The sequence below is a fragment of the Dama dama genome, chromosome 20 (assembly GCF_033118175.1).
Source record: "Dama dama isolate Ldn47 chromosome 20, ASM3311817v1, whole genome shotgun sequence".
Lineage (NCBI taxonomy): Eukaryota > Metazoa > Chordata > Mammalia > Artiodactyla > Cervidae > Dama > Dama dama.
The window spans coordinates 53,457,661-53,476,915 of record NC_083700.1 but is presented as its reverse complement, the minus strand read 5'-3'; the positions used below and the strand labels follow the sequence as shown (position 1 = coordinate 53,476,915).

At 39.0% G+C, this 19,255-nt stretch overlaps 1 protein-coding gene across 1 annotated transcript; it reads right to left on the bottom strand.

Annotated features, from left to right (window-relative positions):
* Window positions 1-8,106: 8,106 nt before the first annotated feature.
* Window positions 8,107-8,827, bottom strand: LOC133040243 (chromobox protein homolog 3-like). The gene has a single exon (XM_061119988.1). The coding sequence runs from the start codon at window positions 8,699-8,701 to the stop codon at window positions 8,150-8,152; it is 552 nt and encodes a 183-aa protein (XP_060975971.1). The 5' UTR covers window positions 8,702-8,827; the 3' UTR covers window positions 8,107-8,149.
* Between the last annotated feature and the right edge of the window lie 10,428 nt (window positions 8,828-19,255).

The window sequence follows — 19,255 nt, the reverse complement described above, 5'->3', positions numbered from 1 at the left end:
AAAGATAGTGACCCTAAACTTACTGAGATACAGATACTGACAATGAGGGTTGGGCACTGGTCCAAGTCCAGAGAAAAAGTTCTTTTTTCCTCATCAACTGGATCATCGCATTCTGCCTGCCCTCTCTTTCTGCCTCACTCTTTTGTTTTGGTTTTTATTTTGTTCCATGAGGCTATAAAATAAAAATATGATTTTAGAGATGTAGAATATAAGACTAGCTGAATCTTTTAGTCTTTAAATCAATATTTTTATTGTTATTTTATTACTATTTATCATATTTCAATGTTTATAATAACACATTTTAGTATTATTTGATTATGCTAATTTATTATTATCATTATTATTACTGAAGAAAAATACCCTTGGAGTCATCTCCCAGCTTCCATGGGAGAACTCCAGAAAGAGTTCCATGGGAAATTATTGCAAGATAAAATATCTTTAAGAAATGTATTCTATAAATCTTGTTCACAAAATATAGTATCGGTTAAGGAAGAATTATTAAAATAATTTCCTAAAGTGATGGAAGATAAAGAGATGTTATTTAACTGAAATGAAATTTTACTCACTTTCTATTTAACTGCAGAAAAGATGACCAACCCAGCATCTTGTTTTAGAAATAATATGTTAATTTGACACCAGCTGTATCCAGTGGACTTCCCAGGTGGCGCAGTGGTAAAGAACCCGCCTGCCAACACAGGCGACGCAAAAGACGTGGGTTTAATCTCTAGGTCAGGAAGATCTCCTGGAGTAGAAAATGTCAACCCACTCCAGTATTTTTGCCTGGAGAATTCCATGGACGGAAAAGCCTAGAGGGCTACAGTCCATAGTGTCACAAAGAGTCTGACACAACTGAGCGACTGAGCGCTCACATCCCTTAAGATGTAACCAGTTCCCTGCCCCAAGGCTGCGCTATTACTTCTTGAACGCTCCTTCTTGAACGCTCCTTCTTTGTCTCTGCATCCCCTCCAGGAATATCCAAGGGATGAGTGGCATCGGCAAAAAGAAGTGCACGGACTCTGGTTGCAATGCAAGAACTCGTCTTCTTTATTTCTTAACAGCTCAGATTATATAGAATTGTTTTTCTTGCCTCCCCCTTACCATCACCCCATGTTACATCAGATGTTGGTTTCGTGCATGCCTCAATGGCCTAACATTTTCACTCTGACAAAAACAATGTTCCATAGAGTCCAGATATAGTATGAATTCTTTGGACAATAAAATAGTACATGGGAAGGGCTACAAAAACATGTTTGACATTTCTGAGAATAGTACCATATGAAAACCCTGATATTTTTCTTTACCTGAAACCACAAAACCTTAGTCTACAATGATTAACTATGAATCAGCAAAACACCTCTAAAGCAACAAAACACCTCTATTAATAGTGAGGTAATGGCAGTGAGCCTGGTTAATATAAATCTTCTATTGAAATCCTATGTAACACATTTCCTAACTCTACAAAAATACCCGTAATATTCCATGTTGTTTAAAGGAAGGGAAACAATGGACAAATAGCAGCCTAGAAATAGCAATAATGAAAGCCCTCTCAAGCAAGGAGCAAGTAAACTGAAGCAGTACATCTACTTCTGAATCTAAATGTCTCTACTCTTTTTTAATCTAGAACATTATAATCTTCTAAGCAAGCAGCCAAACTACGCCTGTGGCCTTTTCCTTATTTCTGCCCATAGCCATACCCTCGGCTTGGGCTATTCCGGGGAGGCCTGATTACTACGTATTACATTTCCAAGATTTAGTAGAAAGCACAATAACAGTAAGACGGAAAGAGAAAGGGGACAAACTGGGTCCCCGGGGCGACCCCGAGGGGAAGAGCTGCCTTGCAGGTTCCTCTCTTGTGACCTTGTCACGGCCTGGGCACGTCCCGGAGGCTTCCGACACCTCCCTTCACTGGTGAGCAAATGTTTGAAAGTCTTCCACGCCCAGTAGCCCCACAGGGTCCTGCTTCGTTTCTTTCCCAGCTAAGCAGAATTTGCACAACCCGTGGGATTTTTCTGGCCAGTGAAATACAGTGTACCCTAGAGGAAGAGTGTGGTCTCTAAGGAGAATCTGCAGAAGCACTTTGGGAACACAGATTTAATTGTCTGACCAGTTTTCACATTCTGCTACAGAATTAGATTTTCAAAATCAGGCTCTTCTTTTCCTCTTACAGAAGAGCTGATGATTTCCTAGAAATGAGTCTGTTATAAAAGGAGCTCTTCATTGTTTTCAGTTTCAGTCTGGATCCTGTTTAAAAGAAATGCCATTTCAAGTGGCCTCAAGTGATGTAAGACACTGGCTGGCTGGAAAAGCATTATGTTAGATCATTTTAAAACCTAATTACTGTTCACCTTAAACTATGTGTGTGTGTGTGCTGTCACTTAAGTCATGTCCAAGTCTTTGCGACACCATAGACTGTAGCCCACCAAGCTCCTCTGTCCATGGGATTCTCCAGGCAAGAATACTGGAGTGGGTTGCCATGCTCCCCTCCAGGGGATCCAAAAATTGAACCCACATCTCTTACGTCTCCTGCATTGGCAGGCGGGTTCTTTACCACTAGTACTGCCTGGGGAGCCCTCGCCTTAGACTATGTTATATGTCAATTATATCTCATTAAAGCTAGAAGAAGAAGAAAGTCATGACTGCAAGCATGTGCCATTTGGTGGGAGCAAGGGGAGAAACATCATGTGAAATAAAATTCATATTTTATGGCAAGAGAAGAAAAATTTAATCATACAAATTTTCTATGCCCTTTGCCCTCCTCTCTCCGTCCTACGGTGCACTGTGTATCTGCATTATGTATCAACAAAACTTCCACCATGGACAGAAATAACTGCTCAGCCATAAACAGCAACATTCCCCTGGCACCAAGACAACTCCTTCAAAGATAACATTCCTTCCTGATCTCATAAAGGACTATGATGATGCTTCATTCTAGGTTATGTAAACAACCAATAATATGCCATTTAATGTACAGCATCTGTCTCCAAAATCTTTTATCACTGACTTGACTTCTAACAGGTGGAACAGTTCTTAGAGCTTTCTGAGATGCTCTTCTCAAGTTATAATCCTCAAATCTGACTCAAATAAAATTTCTGATTTCATTCATAGATCAACAGATTAATTTTTCATCAGCAACTGCATCAAGGGGTTATAGCACCTTTCATTGTTATTTTTTCAAAAATAAGTATATGGCACTTAGCATTTTAAGTCTTTTGTAAACAGGCTTTTAATTTTAGAAAGCCCCAGACTGGCCTATTTGTAACGTTGGTGCCATGACCTGGTATCAGTTTTACGTATGTGGGGGCTCAGTCGCTTCAGTCGTGTCCGACTCTTTGTGACCCCACAGACTGTAACCTGCCAGGCTCCTCTGTCCACAAGATTCTCCAGGCAAGAATACTGAAGTGGGGTGCCATGCCCTCCTCCAGGGGATCTTCCAGACCTAGAGATCAAACCCTGGTCTCCCGCATCTCCTGCATTGCAGGCAGAATCTTTACCGTTGAGCCACAAAGGAAGCCCCAGTTTCATTTTTAGCAATCATCAATTCATTTTCACCCAGGAGTTGCAATGAGTTTTTAAATTACAAAGTAAGTCATGTCACTTTCATGCACAGTCTTAGAAGCATACATTCTCCGTATGGAGGCTGCGAGATCTTACATCATCCGGCTCCTGTCATCCTGGCTCCTTGTCCCTGGTTATCTCAGCTTCAGCATGTGGAGCTTCCTTCACGTACCAAATACACCCAACTCTATTTCAATCAGGAATTTTTTACACAAACTCTCCTTCTGTCTGCACTTCACTTCTCTCATTTCTTTCCTGATTGTGCTCTTACTAAAAATTCATCTGAACTCTTCTTCTGTCAGGGAAGGATTACTGATTGACTAACTTAAACTAGGTCTCCTTTCTATACTTATTAATATTAATAAGGAATGCAAACATTCCTTTGTATTGCTTGTCAGAAATTCAAATATATTTGTTTGTGTAACTTTTTTGAGGAATAAATAATATTTTTTAATTGCTAAGGAAAAGACAATCCCAAAGAAAAATAGCATAGTTATGAACAGATAATTCACAGAGGTACAGATCTTAATTCCTAGAATAAAACTTGAAAAATGCACAATCTCATTTTTAGTCAAGGAAGTACCAATAAGGTAACAATTAGCTTTTTAATGTCTTATTTGTGAACTAAAAAATGTAGGAGCAGAGACCATGGTTGTTTTACTACTCACAGAATCCTCAGTGCCTTCCCAATGCCTCCCATTGTACCCAGCACATGGTCAGTGATCAATATGTATTTTTTAAGTGACTAAATGCAGTTACATTTAAAAGTAGCCACTTTGATGTCAGTCAAAATTGTATATGACTTTTACTCTCTGTGGTGTAACTTTGTTTACATACTAACGCATATATATGGAATTTAAAAAGATGGTAAAAATAACCCTATATGCAAAACAGAAAAAGAGACACAGATGTACAGAATAGACTTTTGGACTCAGTGGGAGAAGGCGAGGGTGGGCTGTTCTGAGAGAACAGCATTGAAACAAGTATACTATCAAGGGTGAAACAGATCACCAGCCCAGGTTGGATGCATGAGACAAGTGCTCAGGGCTGGTGCACTGGGAAGACCCAGAGGGATGGGATGGGGAGGGAGGCGGGAGGGGGGATCTGATGGGGAACACATGTAAATCCATGGCTGATTCATGTCAATGTATGGCAAAAACCACTACAATATTGTAAAGTAATTAGCCTCCAAAAAAAAAAAAAAATCAGCCAAAATAAATAAATTTATAAACAAATTTAAAATTACAAATAAATAAATAAAAGTAAATAAAAAATATGGAAAATCCATCAATAATATGCAAAACATAAATTGATGAAGGTAATCTTGCTCTTGTTGAGAAGGGCATGGCAACCCACTCCAGTACTCTTGCCTAAAGAATCCCATTAACAGAGGAGCCTGGTGGGCTACAGTCCTAAGGGTTGCAAAGAGTTTGATATGACTGAAATGACTTAGTATGCACCCACATCGTCATCATCATTACCATCATTACCATCATCATCTACATAATGTTTGCTTCTGTGAATCAAAAGAAACCAGTCTCTCTAAACGATAAATGTATTATATTTAGGAATTTTACTTAAGCTTATTTTTATCTGATACTGAGAGTTTCAGATTTTATTCTGAGTTTATTTACATAACATTCTGAGTAAAAAATAAAAGGCAAATACATTGAGAAAAGTTAGTAAAATAAGGCACACTTCCTTACCCATTAATAAAGCAACAAAAAGCAGAAATCTGAGGAAGTACAGCCTGAATTTGTGAACTGAATCCTATTGCTTTTATTTTCTATACCAAATCACGCAATTTAAACATCTTAAGGCAAAGAAGACATCGTCTGTAGGCATTGTTAAATGGCTCCTTCCTCCATACTTTTCTTCAACCCTGAAGACCGGTCAAGCCCAGGAGCACCAGTTATGAGACTGGGATGTGTTTGCATAGAGATGGTTTTGATTATTCCAGCTTGGAAGCTCCCGATGGTGCTGATTTGGCCCCCAGGTGACATTTGACAATGTCTAAGGACATGTTTGCTTGTCATAACTGGCTTGGTTAGTCATTTACTTTGGAAAGTTTCCCTGGAATAACTGGGAGCTTCTCTGCCCAAAATGGATGACCCACAGCCAATGCCTGCTGTGAGGTATTGGTATCCAACCCTTTGCTGCAAGGAGGAACCAACTCTGGTGCTGGTTGTGCTACAGTGGTCACACGGAACCAGCTTGAAGCCAGTTTCCACCTGAGACTGTAACCTTTTTTATTTTTATATTCTTTTCCTCTCCTGCTTCTCTCAGTCCCCTTCTGCTGAAAGCACTCACTCAGTGAGTCATTTGTACAAAACTATAGCTCTCAGTCTCTGCTTCTGCAGAAACTGACCTAAGACGTTACAGATCCTGCTTTGTGGTTTAGTATATGTAAACTTCATGTGAAGGCTCCAAGTCTGTTTTTAAAAAATGAGCATTATGTTTCAGGGTGAAGATTCTACAATTAAACATTAAGCCAAGTTTGTTCATCAAGTTTTTTTTTCCCCCTGTGTGGCTTCAAAGCCTCTTTTTTTAAATTTTTTATTTTTTTAATATAAATTTATTTATTTTAATTGGAGGCTAATTACTTTACAATATTGTAGTGGTTTTGCCATACATTGACACAACTCCACCACGGGTGTACATGTGTTCCCCATCCTGAACACGCCCCCACCCCCACCTCCTTCCCCATCCCACCCGTCAGGATCATCCTAGTGCACCAGCCTGGAGCACCCTGTCTCATGCATCAAACCTGAACTGGCCATCCATTTCACATATGATAATATACATGTTTCAATGCCATTCTCCCAAATCATCCAACCCTCACCCTCTCCCACAGAGTCCAAAAGACTGTTCTATATGTCTGTGTCTCTTTTGCTGTCTCGCATACAGGGTTATCGTTACCATCTTTCTAAATTCCATATATACGCATCAGTATACTGTATTGGCAGTCCATCCTAAAGGAGATCAGTCCTGGGTGTTCACTGGAAGGACTGACGCTGAAGCTGAAACTCCCATACTTTGGCCACCTCATGCAACGAGTTGACTCATTGGAAAAGACCCTGATGCTGGGAGGGATTGGGGGCAGGAGGAGAAGGGGACGACAGAGGATGAGATGGCTGGATGGCATCACCGACTCGATGGACAGGAGTTTGGGTAAACTCCAGGAGCTGGTGATGGACAGGGAGGCCTGGCATGCTGTGATTCATGGGGTCACAAAGAGTCAGACACAACTGAGCGACTGAACTGAACTGAACTGATACTGTATTGGTGTTTTTCTTTCTGGCTTACTTCACTCTGTATAATAGGCTCTAGTTTCATCCACCTCATTAGAACTGATTCAGATGTATTCTTTTTAATGGCTGAGTAATATTCCATTGTGTATATGTACCATAGCTTTCTTTTTTTTTTTTTTTGAATATAAAACTATTTATTGACCACTGTTCACCAGTATTTACAATAAAGTAAACAATATACAGTTGAATAACATTCTGATTACTACAAAGTTATTGTTTTTCTTGGCTTATGCTGAACTAGTAACCCAAAATACTGAGAAAATTGAGCCTTCATGTAAGGAATGGATTGGAGTCAAGTCTGAAAAAACATGCAGGTCAAGCATAGATTAGAAAAGTTTGTTCACTCATTTGTTCCTGTAGATTATAAATTGCCAATATTTATCTGATTAGGTTTCCATGAACAAATCTGAGACATCCCATGTATCACAACCTTTCCTAAATATAGCACAGACTTCAATTTCTTGTAAAACAATGGTTCACCAAAGAGAACGATCAAGTGTCTGTTTAACTAAGTTTTGCTTTGCTATATTAAAACATACCAGAATTTTTCTACTTTTTTATTTGGTTGGGAAGGTTGTTGATGGTGATAAAAATTTTCCTTCCAGGGTTTCTGCATATAAAACTACATTTATATGCAGATATGGATGCTTTAAAAAATTACCCAATTTAAACTGCTTAATTTGTCTAATTAATTACAAAATTATTTAATTTGAAAGGTTCAGACTTAAATTTTCAATCTAAGTTGAAGTTATTTCTTATATTGCTCAAAATGATGTAATTCCAGAACATGGGCTTATCCATCGTTATGAAAGGCTGTTGTTTAAATATATTTACCAGAACAAAAACCACAACAAAAAATTAACTCCCAACCATTTATATGTGTCTTTTATGTATACACATACAAAAAACTTAGAATGGTCCTCAGGCATATATGAGTTAAATGCTAAATTCTGATTGAGTAATGACTATGGAGATTTCCTCGAACATTTAGAAAAACTGTTCTCTAATGCTGAGGAAATAATATACCATGGTATCAAATTCTTTCCTACTGAAGGAAGCAACTACAGAAAGCTTTTATTTGTTCAAAGTAACCAGTGCTACAGATGGGAAAAAAAAAAACCAAAAAACCCAATGTAACTTCCCCAATATTACTTCAAAACAAACATATCAAACCTTATTTTCATTAGAGAATGTAGTTATTTCTTCACACTAATAAATCAAAAAACCAAGACCCACATTTTATATATATATATATAAATATATATAAAAGGCAATGCAAACAATTATTGAGCTTCATCTTCTGGACAAGAATGCCAAGTTAGTCTCTCTTCATAAAAAGCAATTACAATTTGAGGACACTTCATATTTGCCTCTTTTGCCAGTACCAAGTCTGCCTCATCGGCATCTTTCCATTTCATGAGGAACATTAATTCTCCACTGCTGTCTGTGGCACCAATTATTCGTTCTGGATCAAGACCTCTGGCAAAACCTCTCGGTTTATCAGCAGCATCTCTTTTCTTCTTTGATTTGCTATCATCAGATTCACTGTCAGACAAAGATTTTCTTTTTGTTCCATCTTTTTCTTTACCAGCTTTTTGAGAATTAAGAAATGCTTCAATTAACTCTGGACAATCTAAATTTTCTTCAGGTTCCCAAGTATTGTCTGCATCTGTAAATCCCTTCCACTTCAGGAAATACTCCACCTTCCCATTCACTACACGGCGGTCCAGTACTTTTTCTACTACAAATTCTTCAGGTTCTGCCTCTTCAACTTTTTTACTCTTTCCATTTTGTTTCTTTCCCATTTTTTGCAATGTAGTTTTATTGGAGGCCATTTTTTATTGCAGACTTGAAGAGCTATTATTCACCGCCTCTGAGCTGCTCCGGGTCCCGGGTCTGCGGCGTCTCCGGCCCTGCGCGCCTCAAGCTCCGGTCACATTCGAGGGGGAGGGGGGCTGGGGAGCAGCCCATAGCTTTCTTATCCATTCATCTGCTGATGGACATCTAGGTTGCTTCCATGTCCTGGCTATTATAAACAGAGTTGCATGTTCATCAAGTTTTTAAGATATTTTCTAACTTCTCCGATATTTCTGTCTTTTATTTTCTGAATTACTGAGATGTGTAAAAGTCACTTTTATATTTCCCAGTACAGAAATTAAAAGCCTTCTCTGTTCTTTATCTGATTATGAGATAAGTGAAAAAAATCATGCTTAAATCATCAAATTTAAAATTATTCACCGCTCTCCTCCAGAATAATTCAAAGACTTTAGAACACCTGATCTGTAGCCCCAATCTTCCTATTTTATGTTAATTCTATCCTCTCATTTTTTAGTCCTAGCATATATTATTATGATTGTTTCATGCAGTCAGCCATTTATTGATTGTTTCACATTCTACTGCTGTCTTAGATTTTCATTTGTTTTTGCATTTCAGACTTCCTGCCTCTTGGATCTTTTTACTTTTGCTTAAAGTGAAATATTTAGAATTTCAATTAGAGTTGATGTGCTCATGGTAAACTCTCCACCAGATATTGCCGGGGTCCAGCCCCGGCGGAGTCCAGGGGTTCCCTTTGGATGAACGGCATCGGGGAAGAAAAGAAAGTCAAGTCTTGGTTGAGTGCAGGATCAAGACTACTTTATTCTTTTACATTAGTGCTTATATACCCTAAAACCAATAATCCTTTAAAGAGGTTTAAGGAGGGGGGAATGATAAGATTGTACCAGGTGCATAATCATGGGTTACATCATAAATAACTTTCCAGAACAGTCAATACCTACACATAACTTTTAAACAATTCAATGGCAGCAGCTAGTCAACTGTGAAAAGCCATCTACAAACCTTATCTTGGGAAGCTCAGCCCCGGGCGGACTTAGCTCTGGTATGTAATCCTAAGGGTCAGGGGTCTCATGAATTCCCTCCTGATCACACCCTAAGGAATCTTCTCAATCTCGTAGTGGACTCTATCTACTTTTGCTTATGGGATAGATAGGCCTGTTTATTGGAACCCATGTGCCCCCAGGGACTGTGTTGCTGCCATGCAAATGTTTCAAAAAGGGATTTTAGGTAACAGTCAGACTAGTTTTTAGGGAACATAGAAGAATGCCAAGCATCAGAAGATGAAAGGACGAAGGCCTGGGAGTGGATGGTGGGGCGTCCCGAGAAACCCCCAGAGGTCCGGACGCCTTTGCGTGTGGGGCAGTCCCGGAGGTCCGGACACCCTTGCGTGCCAGCTCCTTGAACCCAGACCTTGTCACGGGTGGGGTTTCTCTTGCTGGCTCCCGACAAGATATGAATTTTGTACCCATTTTTGAATGTTTTTTTCCTGCATATATCTAGGTTAACAACTATCTTTTTCTTTACCTTGCACTTTCTTTCTTGCACTATCATTTCGCTTCCACTGATGGTGCTGAGAAGTCAGCTTTCACTCTGTCTTGCTGTGAACTAAATATGTTCTTCTTCTGTAAATATTCTTCAGACAGTCTCATTTGCATGCCATAATTTCACTCTGATTTCTCAGGTGTAGATTTACCATTTTTTCTACTTGGTTTCATCTTGCATTTGCACATGGATGATTTTTAAAGTTCTGGGAAATTCTCTGACATTGTATCTTCAAATATGGCCTCTGTCTCATTTCTTTCCCCAGCTACTACTTTTGATTCCATATCAGTAAGACATCTTGTTCCATTTGCTCCATTATCAACCTATTCTTCACCCTGAATTACTTTTTATGATGTTTCACTACCTCAATCAATTTCTCTTCCTTTGCGCCTGATCTGCTTCTTAGCCACATAGCTCCTCCTCCAGAGACAAAGATGCCCTCTTGAGGCTTCCTCGGAGTTCACATTTCCCCTCAAGTAGAACTTGACCTTAATCCTTGTCCTTTCCTAGCCCAACTTTAATAAGAATCCTGCTGAGTTAGTTTATTGAGATTCCCCCACCCTTGATTTATGATTAAATTCCTCATCACCCATTCTTGATGTTATGGACTAAATGTTTGTATCCTTCCAAGACAGAATTTGGTGTCAACAACTGAGGTGCTAAAGTTTAACAAACACTTTAAAATGTGGAAGCAGCTTTGGAACTAGGTAATGGCTAGAGGCTGAAAGAGTTTTGAAGTAGATGCAAGAAAAAGCCAATACTGCCATGAAGAGAACTAGAAGGGTGATTCTGGTGAGAACTCAGATGGAACTGAGGAATGTGTTTTTTTAAACTGAAGGAAAGATACTTCTTTTTATAAAGTGACAAAGAACCTGCCCCAATTTCTTCATTGTTCTACTATTTGGTAGAAAATAGTTGAAACTAGAAATTTAGTTGAGGAGATTTCTAAGAAAAGTGTTGAGAGAGAGAGAAGATTTCTAAGAAAAGTGTTCCTCTTAACTGCTTATGCTGAAATGTGAGAAGACAGAAAACAATGAAGTTGTAGTATATGTGCTGCCGAAGCGAGCACAATAATGAAGTTGTAAATGTTAAGGAAAGAGGAACCAAAAAGATGTTTAAAACTCTCACTCAGGCTGACCACATTGTAAAAAATAAGGAAGTATAGTCAGAAGAGCACAATAAAGTGTGGTGGCAGGACCATTTGATCAGGAAATCAGTGTGGTGTGAAGCATGAATTTAATCAGCCATCTCAACACAAGGCAAGAAGAGAGATGGGACTATACCCACAGAAACACTGCCAGCTGGAACTACAGGAAACAGACAAAGTGGCGTAAAATGAAGAAAGACTGTTGGACTTCTTAGATTCAAGAGAACTGGACCATAGAGCTCTTCGTCAGCTAATAAGCACTCTTCTTCAAGACAAGGGAAGAAGAACCCCAAATACAATTCAGAGATCATCAGGGCTGCCACTCCCACCATAGGCACCGAGTTCATGGACATGTGGTTTAGGAGTACGGGAATGCCTTTATTTTTATTTCAAGGGGAGAGGAAAATGCCCAGCAGAGAATCTGTGGCATATGACCTCCACCCCACAGAGCCACAGGCACATGACCCCTGCCAGGGAGAGCCTCACCCACACAACCCCCACCAGGCTAAACTGTGGAGGCAGGGCCAATGACTCAGTGAGTCCTGGGGCAGAATTCTGCCCCAATAAATATAGAAGGCAGTGCATTGAGAAAAAAGAGGATTATTGTCCTGCCTTAAGATCTAATAGAGCTTGCCTTGCTAAGAATTTAGACTTGCTTAGGACCCTCACACCTTCCTCCTTTCTCTCCTATTTTTTCCTGTGGGGATGGATTGTATACCATTATACTATTTGTCTGTGCCCCACCGTTGTATCTTGGAAGCATGCAACTTGTCTGGGTTCACGGGTTCACAGCTGGAGACTTTTGCCCCAGGATGATTCCTACTGCAAGCCTCATCCATGTCTGATATAGAAGATACTTATGTGAGACTTTGGACGTTACATTTTAGAGCTGGTGCTGGAATGTACTAAGAATTTTAATTTTGAGCCTGTTGGGATAAAGTGAATGTATTTTGCACATGTAAAGGACATGCATTTGGTGGGGCCAGTGATAGAATGCTATGGACCTCATGTTTGTGTTCCCCAAAATTCATATGGTAAAGCCAAAATTCCCAATGGGATAGTATTTGGAAATGGGGCTTTTTGAAAGTAATTAGATCATAAAGTAGAACCTTCATGAACGGACTTCAGCCCTAATAAAAAAATAATGAAACACAGGATCTCTCTCTGCTCTCTGCCACATGAAGATACAATAAGAAAACAGTTATCTACAAACCACCAGAGGCAAGATCCACTAGCACATTAATCCTGTACTTCCCAGTCTGTAGAACTATTAAAAAGTAATTTCTGTTGTTTAAACCACCTGGCCTATAGTATTTTTATTACAGCACCTGAAATACTAAGACTCAGTATCTAAGCCATTGGTCTGTCTTTAGCAGGAGTCCTATTAAGCCAGTTTAGCAAAAATTTCCTTATCCTTATCTGCCTGTCTTCATGCTGCTGCTGCTGCTGCTAAGTCGTGTCCAACTCTGGGCGACCCCATAGACGGCAGCCCACCAGGCTCTCCTGTCCCTGGGATTCTCCAGACAAGAATACTGGAGTGGGTTGTCATTTCCTTCTCCAATCTTCGTGCTGAGTCGTGTCTAACTCTTTGCGACCCCATGGACTGTAGCCCACCAGGCTCCTCTGTTCACAGAATTTCCCAGGCAAGAACACTGAAGTGAATTTGCCATTTCCTACTCCAGGGGATGTTCCCAACCCAGGGATCAAACCCACATCCCCTTTGTCTCCTGTGTTGGCAGGCAGAGTCTTTACCACTGTGCCACGTTCAGTAATTTTTCATCCACTCACCCTCTAACTCTGCTTGTCAGCTATATATTCCCAAATGACTTTACTATATTTGTATCAGAGCTCAGTATTTCTTCTCTATTGCAACAGCTTTGACCCCTTTTGCAAAAATCTTGAGGGAAGCCTTCCTTGCCTTTTTAAGAAGTGTTAGTATACTGTTTCTATTACAGTCTATTGCTGCATCAGATTCACCATTGTACTCTGCAGGACTTTCACCTAGGACTTCAGTTGTATACCTGTTAATAAAATTTTTTCTTCATTCCTGACTGATTGATTACAGATCAGTTACTGAGCTCAACTCCTATCTCAGTGCTTCAGATGATAGCACAGTAAGGATAGATTTTTTATTCTTAACAGTCTGTGTATAATCTTGAAACTGCATTAGAATTTCAGACATCAATAATCTAAAGCGTGAGAGCTTCTCAGTTCACACCCCTATCTTGAATCCCTGCTGACTATTTTTAACTTAGAGAATCCCAGTAATAAAAAGATTCCGATATCTTTCATTCAGACCTGGAGACCCTTTTTGGCCTTCCCAAAACACTATCGTCTACACTCCATCCTCTAGTGTCTCCATATTCCCCTCTCCACTGTTCCTTTACCTTCTGCTCTTAAAATGCTCTTCTGCCTTTCAGTTAACCTCTGAGATAAAAGTACTGAATCTCCACCTTCTGTAGATGATGCTCAAGAAACTCCCACCACTTACTCACAATCAAAACCGAACATAGAAAGTAACATTTAAACCTTGGTCTTAGATTGAATTTCACAACTAAAATCCACCAAGTCCTCAAAGTAAAGGGAGAAATTTATTTAACAATTCAGGAGTTGTTGGGTGCTTACTCTCTGAGATCCTCCAACTTATATCAACTTATCCACTTATTTGTGGAGATGTCTTTCTTTAGTTTTGGAAAGCTAAAGGAACTACTATCTTGGAAAACCTTAAGAGATCTCAAAACACTACAGAGTCCAGTCAGGGGGTAAAAAAGTCAAAGAAAAATCATTAGTAGACATTCTGAGTTTTATCCTGTTAAAATTGATTGGTCATGTATTCAAACTTGAAAACAACTAAAGGAGAAACTGACAAATTATAATCAGCAATTAGACATTACTTAGAAAGAGCATTCAGGACTTGAACTGTTACCAAGCAGCCTTGGCTCTAGTCACAGGTTTCTGAATGACCTAAGACTCACGCTTCATGACACTACCCCCTCAAAAAATGGCTATTGTTAAAATACTAAGATGTCTGAACTTCAGATATTAGCCTAGCACTATGAGGGCAACAATTCTTAAAAAAACAGAAAATGCATAATCAAATCATATGACTTTATTTATTAAAGCAATTAGAAAAAGTTAAATGAAGACAAAACCCCACAATAGGGGCCTCCACTGACCAGGGTGCTTGCTGGTATTGCAAAGAAAAACTCTATTGGGTTTGGGAATGTCCAGTCTTCAGACGGAAAGAAAAGAACTCAAAACCCTCTTCACAGGAGAAATACTAACTCAGCTCTGAGAAAGCAGACATTCCATGCCCTTAATTCCCGCTAAATTCACAAGATGATGTTACCCTTATGAGTTGAATGGCACCCAATCCTGTGATTATTTCACAGTCACATTTCACAATCATGTGATTGGCACCCAATCACAATATCATAGATATTGGAGTGACACATTTCACTCTTAACACTGTTTCTTTTTCTGGCCCCTTCAAAATTATCAAACTGTCAGTAGTGGGCTTTGACAATTTGTTTCACAATGTGCCTGCCAGACTCTCAGTATCTTTATAAGATCCCTTCAGTTTCAATACAATTTTCTTCTTAGATCAACTACCCCAATAACTTTGTGAATTTGGGTGTTAAACTTCATTGAGACCCTGAAGGACTTCTTTCACAAGTCTCCTATTCACTTCCTTCACACCTGCTTCCCCTAATGGCTTTGCCTGACTTCCCTAATCTTCTCTGTCCTCTTCAACTTCGTACCTATTTTGCAGAAGACTTAAGCCAATTAGTGGACAGAGTTTCACCTCATTGTAGACAAGAAACTTCACTGATATTGGCATCTATGTGGTGTAGAACCCCATCATAGAATGCTATGATAAGCAGAGGTAGATCTCTTCATGCTCCTCCTCAAGAGTCCCCAATGTAATTTAGCATTAGATGGATTTGAGGGACTCTCCCCAATAATTCAAAGATTATTAGATAAGGGACTTCTGGTTCCTATTTCTATTCCATGCAACACTTTCATTCTGGCTGTTAAAAAGCCAAATGGAAAGGGTACTGGCTCTTCCAAGACCTAATGTACTAATATGTTCCCTTTCATCTAGGAGACCTCTATCCTGAGCTGTATCAGTGTTCCCTTTCCTGCATTCAACCCCCAATCCACCCATGTCAGACTTTCCCCTTCCCATTCTAGCCCTTAGATGCTATACAACCACTCAAGGTTTAGGCTTCTTTCCTCTCTGGGACTTTTGAGAAATGTAGGAACCTCAAATGCAACTACCAGAGGCTTATAAGACTAATTGCAACAAAGTGGATAATTTATCCACTCAGATGAGTTTTTAAAACACCCAGACAGCTGTTAGTCTATAGTCTTCATAAGATTACATATCATGGCAAAAGTAAAAACTTACAAGTCTCTTTCAACTTTCACTACATTCCACCAATTTTGATAAGTTGTATTTTCATTTCAATTCATACGTTTTAAAATTTCCGTTGAGACTTGTTTGACATATATAATGTAGAGGTGCCTTGTTTAGTATCCAGCTATTTTAGGATTTTCCAGATATCTTTCTGTTATTAGTTTCTAATTTAATTCCACCATGATCTGAGACATGCGTTGTAACATTTCTACTCTTTTAAATTGTTAAGCTGTGTTTTACCATCCATAATGTGGTCTTGTTGTTGTTCAGTCACTCAGTCATGTCCGACTCTTTGTGAACGATGGACTGCAGCATGCCAGGCTTCCCTGTCCTTCACCTGCGGGGAGCCGGCCTGACTGCTCAGGCTCCTTCTTGGCCCTGAGAGAGATCAAGAGGTCCCTCTCTGTCCCTCCACCCCTGATTTATTAAAGTGCAGGTTGGCCTTTCTTACCTCCCTCAAGGAAATTGCTGTAGCGACCTTTTACCCATTTTCCTGACGAGATTGTCAGGCTCCTGTTTATGGTTTATGTCTAGGTAATCTTTAGGTAATCTTTAACTGATTGTAATCATACTAAGATGCCAGTCCCTTGCTCTGCTAGTCTTAAAGAGTTGAGATAAAATTCCTGAGCGAAGACTAATGCCTGCGATTCTGCACGTATACATGTCCTTGATCTAAATTTAGTGAGTCCTGTTAGCATATATATGTATGTTACCCCTCAATAAAGTTGTCGGTTGTCGGTTTCAGTCAAGAGCTGACTCCGTCCCTCTCAACCCCATCTTTCCGAGTCTTTATTTTCTTAGGTATTTTGGCGATCACGTCCGTGACCGGTTCGTTTGCCAGCAGGCTCCAGCATTCACCATCTCCCAGAGTTTGCTCAAACTCATGTCCATCGAGTCAGTAATGCCATCCAACCATCTCATCCTCTGTCATCCCCTTCTCCTCCTGCCTTTCCCAGCATCAGGGTCTTTTCCAATAAGTCCACTCTTCCCATCAGGTGGTCAAAGTATTGGACCTTCAGCATCACTTCTTCCAATGAATATTCAGGACTGATTTCATTTAGGATTGACTGGTTGAATCTCCTTGCCATCCAAGGGACTCTCAAGAGTCTTCTCCAACACCACTGTTCAAAAGCATCAATTCTTTGGCACTCAGCTTTCTTTATGGTCCAACTCTCACATCCATACACGACTACTGGGAAAACCATAGTTTTGACTATATGAACCTTTGTTGGGAAAGTAACGTCTCTGCTTTTTAATATTCTGTCTAGGTTGGTCATAACTTTTCTTCCCAGGAGAAGCGTCTTTTAATTTCGTGGCTTGGAACCCAAGAAAATATAGTCTGCCACTGTTTGCATCTATCTTGGTGAATGCTACGTGTGAACTGGAGAAGATTGTGTAACCAAAAAGTAGAAACAACCCAATTATCCACCAACTTTATGAATGGGTAAATAAAATGGGTTACCTCACACTGGTCAGAATGGTTATCATCAAAAAGAACACAAGTAACCTAATGCTGTAGACAATGTGAAGAAAAGGGGAATCCTGGGTACACTCTTGGTGAAAATATAAATCTGTGCAGTCATAGTGAAAGAGTATGGAGGTGACTCAAAAATCTAAAAGTAGAACTATCATATGACTCAGCAATTCCACTCCCAGGAATATATCAAAAAAAAAAAAAAGAGCAAGAGAAGAAACACTAATTTGAAAAGATACATGCATCCCAATGTTCATAGGAACATTATTTGCAATTGCCAAAGTATGGAAGCAACCTGCGTGTCTATTAACAGATGAACGGATAAGGAAAATATGGCATATATGCACCATAGACTACTACTCAGTTATAAAAAGGAATGAAAATTTTCTATTTGCAGGAATACGGATGGAACTGGATGGCATTATGCTAAATAAAATAAACCAAAGAAATATACTACATGATATCAGTGACATGTGAAATCTAAAAAATACAACAAGCTAGTGAATATAACAAGAGAGAAGCAGACACAGATATAGAGAACAAACTAGTGGTTACTGTGGGAGGGGGAGGGACAATAGAAGGGTGGGGGCAGGGAAGGTACAAAATATTGGATGTAAAATAAGTTACAACCCAGAGAATATAGCCATTAATTTGTAAAAACTATAAATGAATTGTAACCTTAAAAGTTGTATAATTTTTTTTAATTTTTAAATAAAAATAAAATGCAGTATATTTTTGCCATGAAATAATATTTAACCTTAAGAAGGAAGGAAATTCTGACACTTTACAACATACATTAACCTGAAAACATTATGCTAAGTGAAATAAACCTATCACATAAAATACTGTATAACACCATTTATATGAGGTATTCAGAGTAAAGTTCATAGAAATACAAAGTTTACTAGTGATTACCAGGAAATTGATGAGAAGGAAATGGAGACTTGTTTATTAGATACAGAGTTTCAGTTTAGAAAAATGAAAAAGGCTAAGAGACAGACAGCAGTGATGCTTGCAACAACTATGTGCATATACTTAATTCCACTGAATTGTACTCTAAAAGTAGATAAAATGTAAACATTATGTTGTATATATTTCACCACAAGGAAAAAAATTAAATATTTTAAGTGGAAAAAAATAGAACTTGATAGTTTCTGCATTTTATGTATTAGTGGAGATATTGGGGCCTCTCCTAGTGCAAATATATCAGAGAGGAATTCATTAATTTGCATTTGATCAGGGACTGGAATCAGTCCCTGCATCAGTCAAATGGGCCAAGAGTGAGCACCATATTCAGTGCAACATGAGACTATTGGGCATAAAAATAGTGGTCAGGGAATAGGATCATATTGATGAAGTAAAAGAATTCCATTCAAATAACAATGCTGAGTAGGGAAAGCACCTTTCCAAGGAAAGATACTAGGAAAAACATTCTAGAGTTGATATACCAGTTGCCATCAGTAATAGAAACAGAAACCACTTCAGTTTGTTTAAACATGATAAATTTGTACAAGTGATACAGGAGAGATCAAAGACAGGGGCTCATGCAATAACCCTGGGGGCTAAGTAATTGCTCAGACCTGAGATGGAAAATCACTTTGAATATCTACCTAAGGTCAGAAATCTTTGTCCTAACCTCACTCTGGGATTCCAGAGTTACGGTTCAGAGCTATAACGCTCAAACCTTGCTCTGTGAGAAAACTTGCACATTTTTCCTATCAAGATCTTTTCATCAATCCATTAACATAATCCTACTTGAGATCTTGTCTGTATGTTCTTTCCATCAGATGGAAAAACACAACATTCTCTGCAAACACCTTTATTATTTTGACCATACGTAATGGTCAATAATGGATATTGATTATCCCTTGAAATGATAAAGAAATGTTACACTTATTTATTCAGCTAATCATTCATCTATTTACTCATTTTTTCAATCATCATGTATCCTGGGTTTTATTATGCTTTAA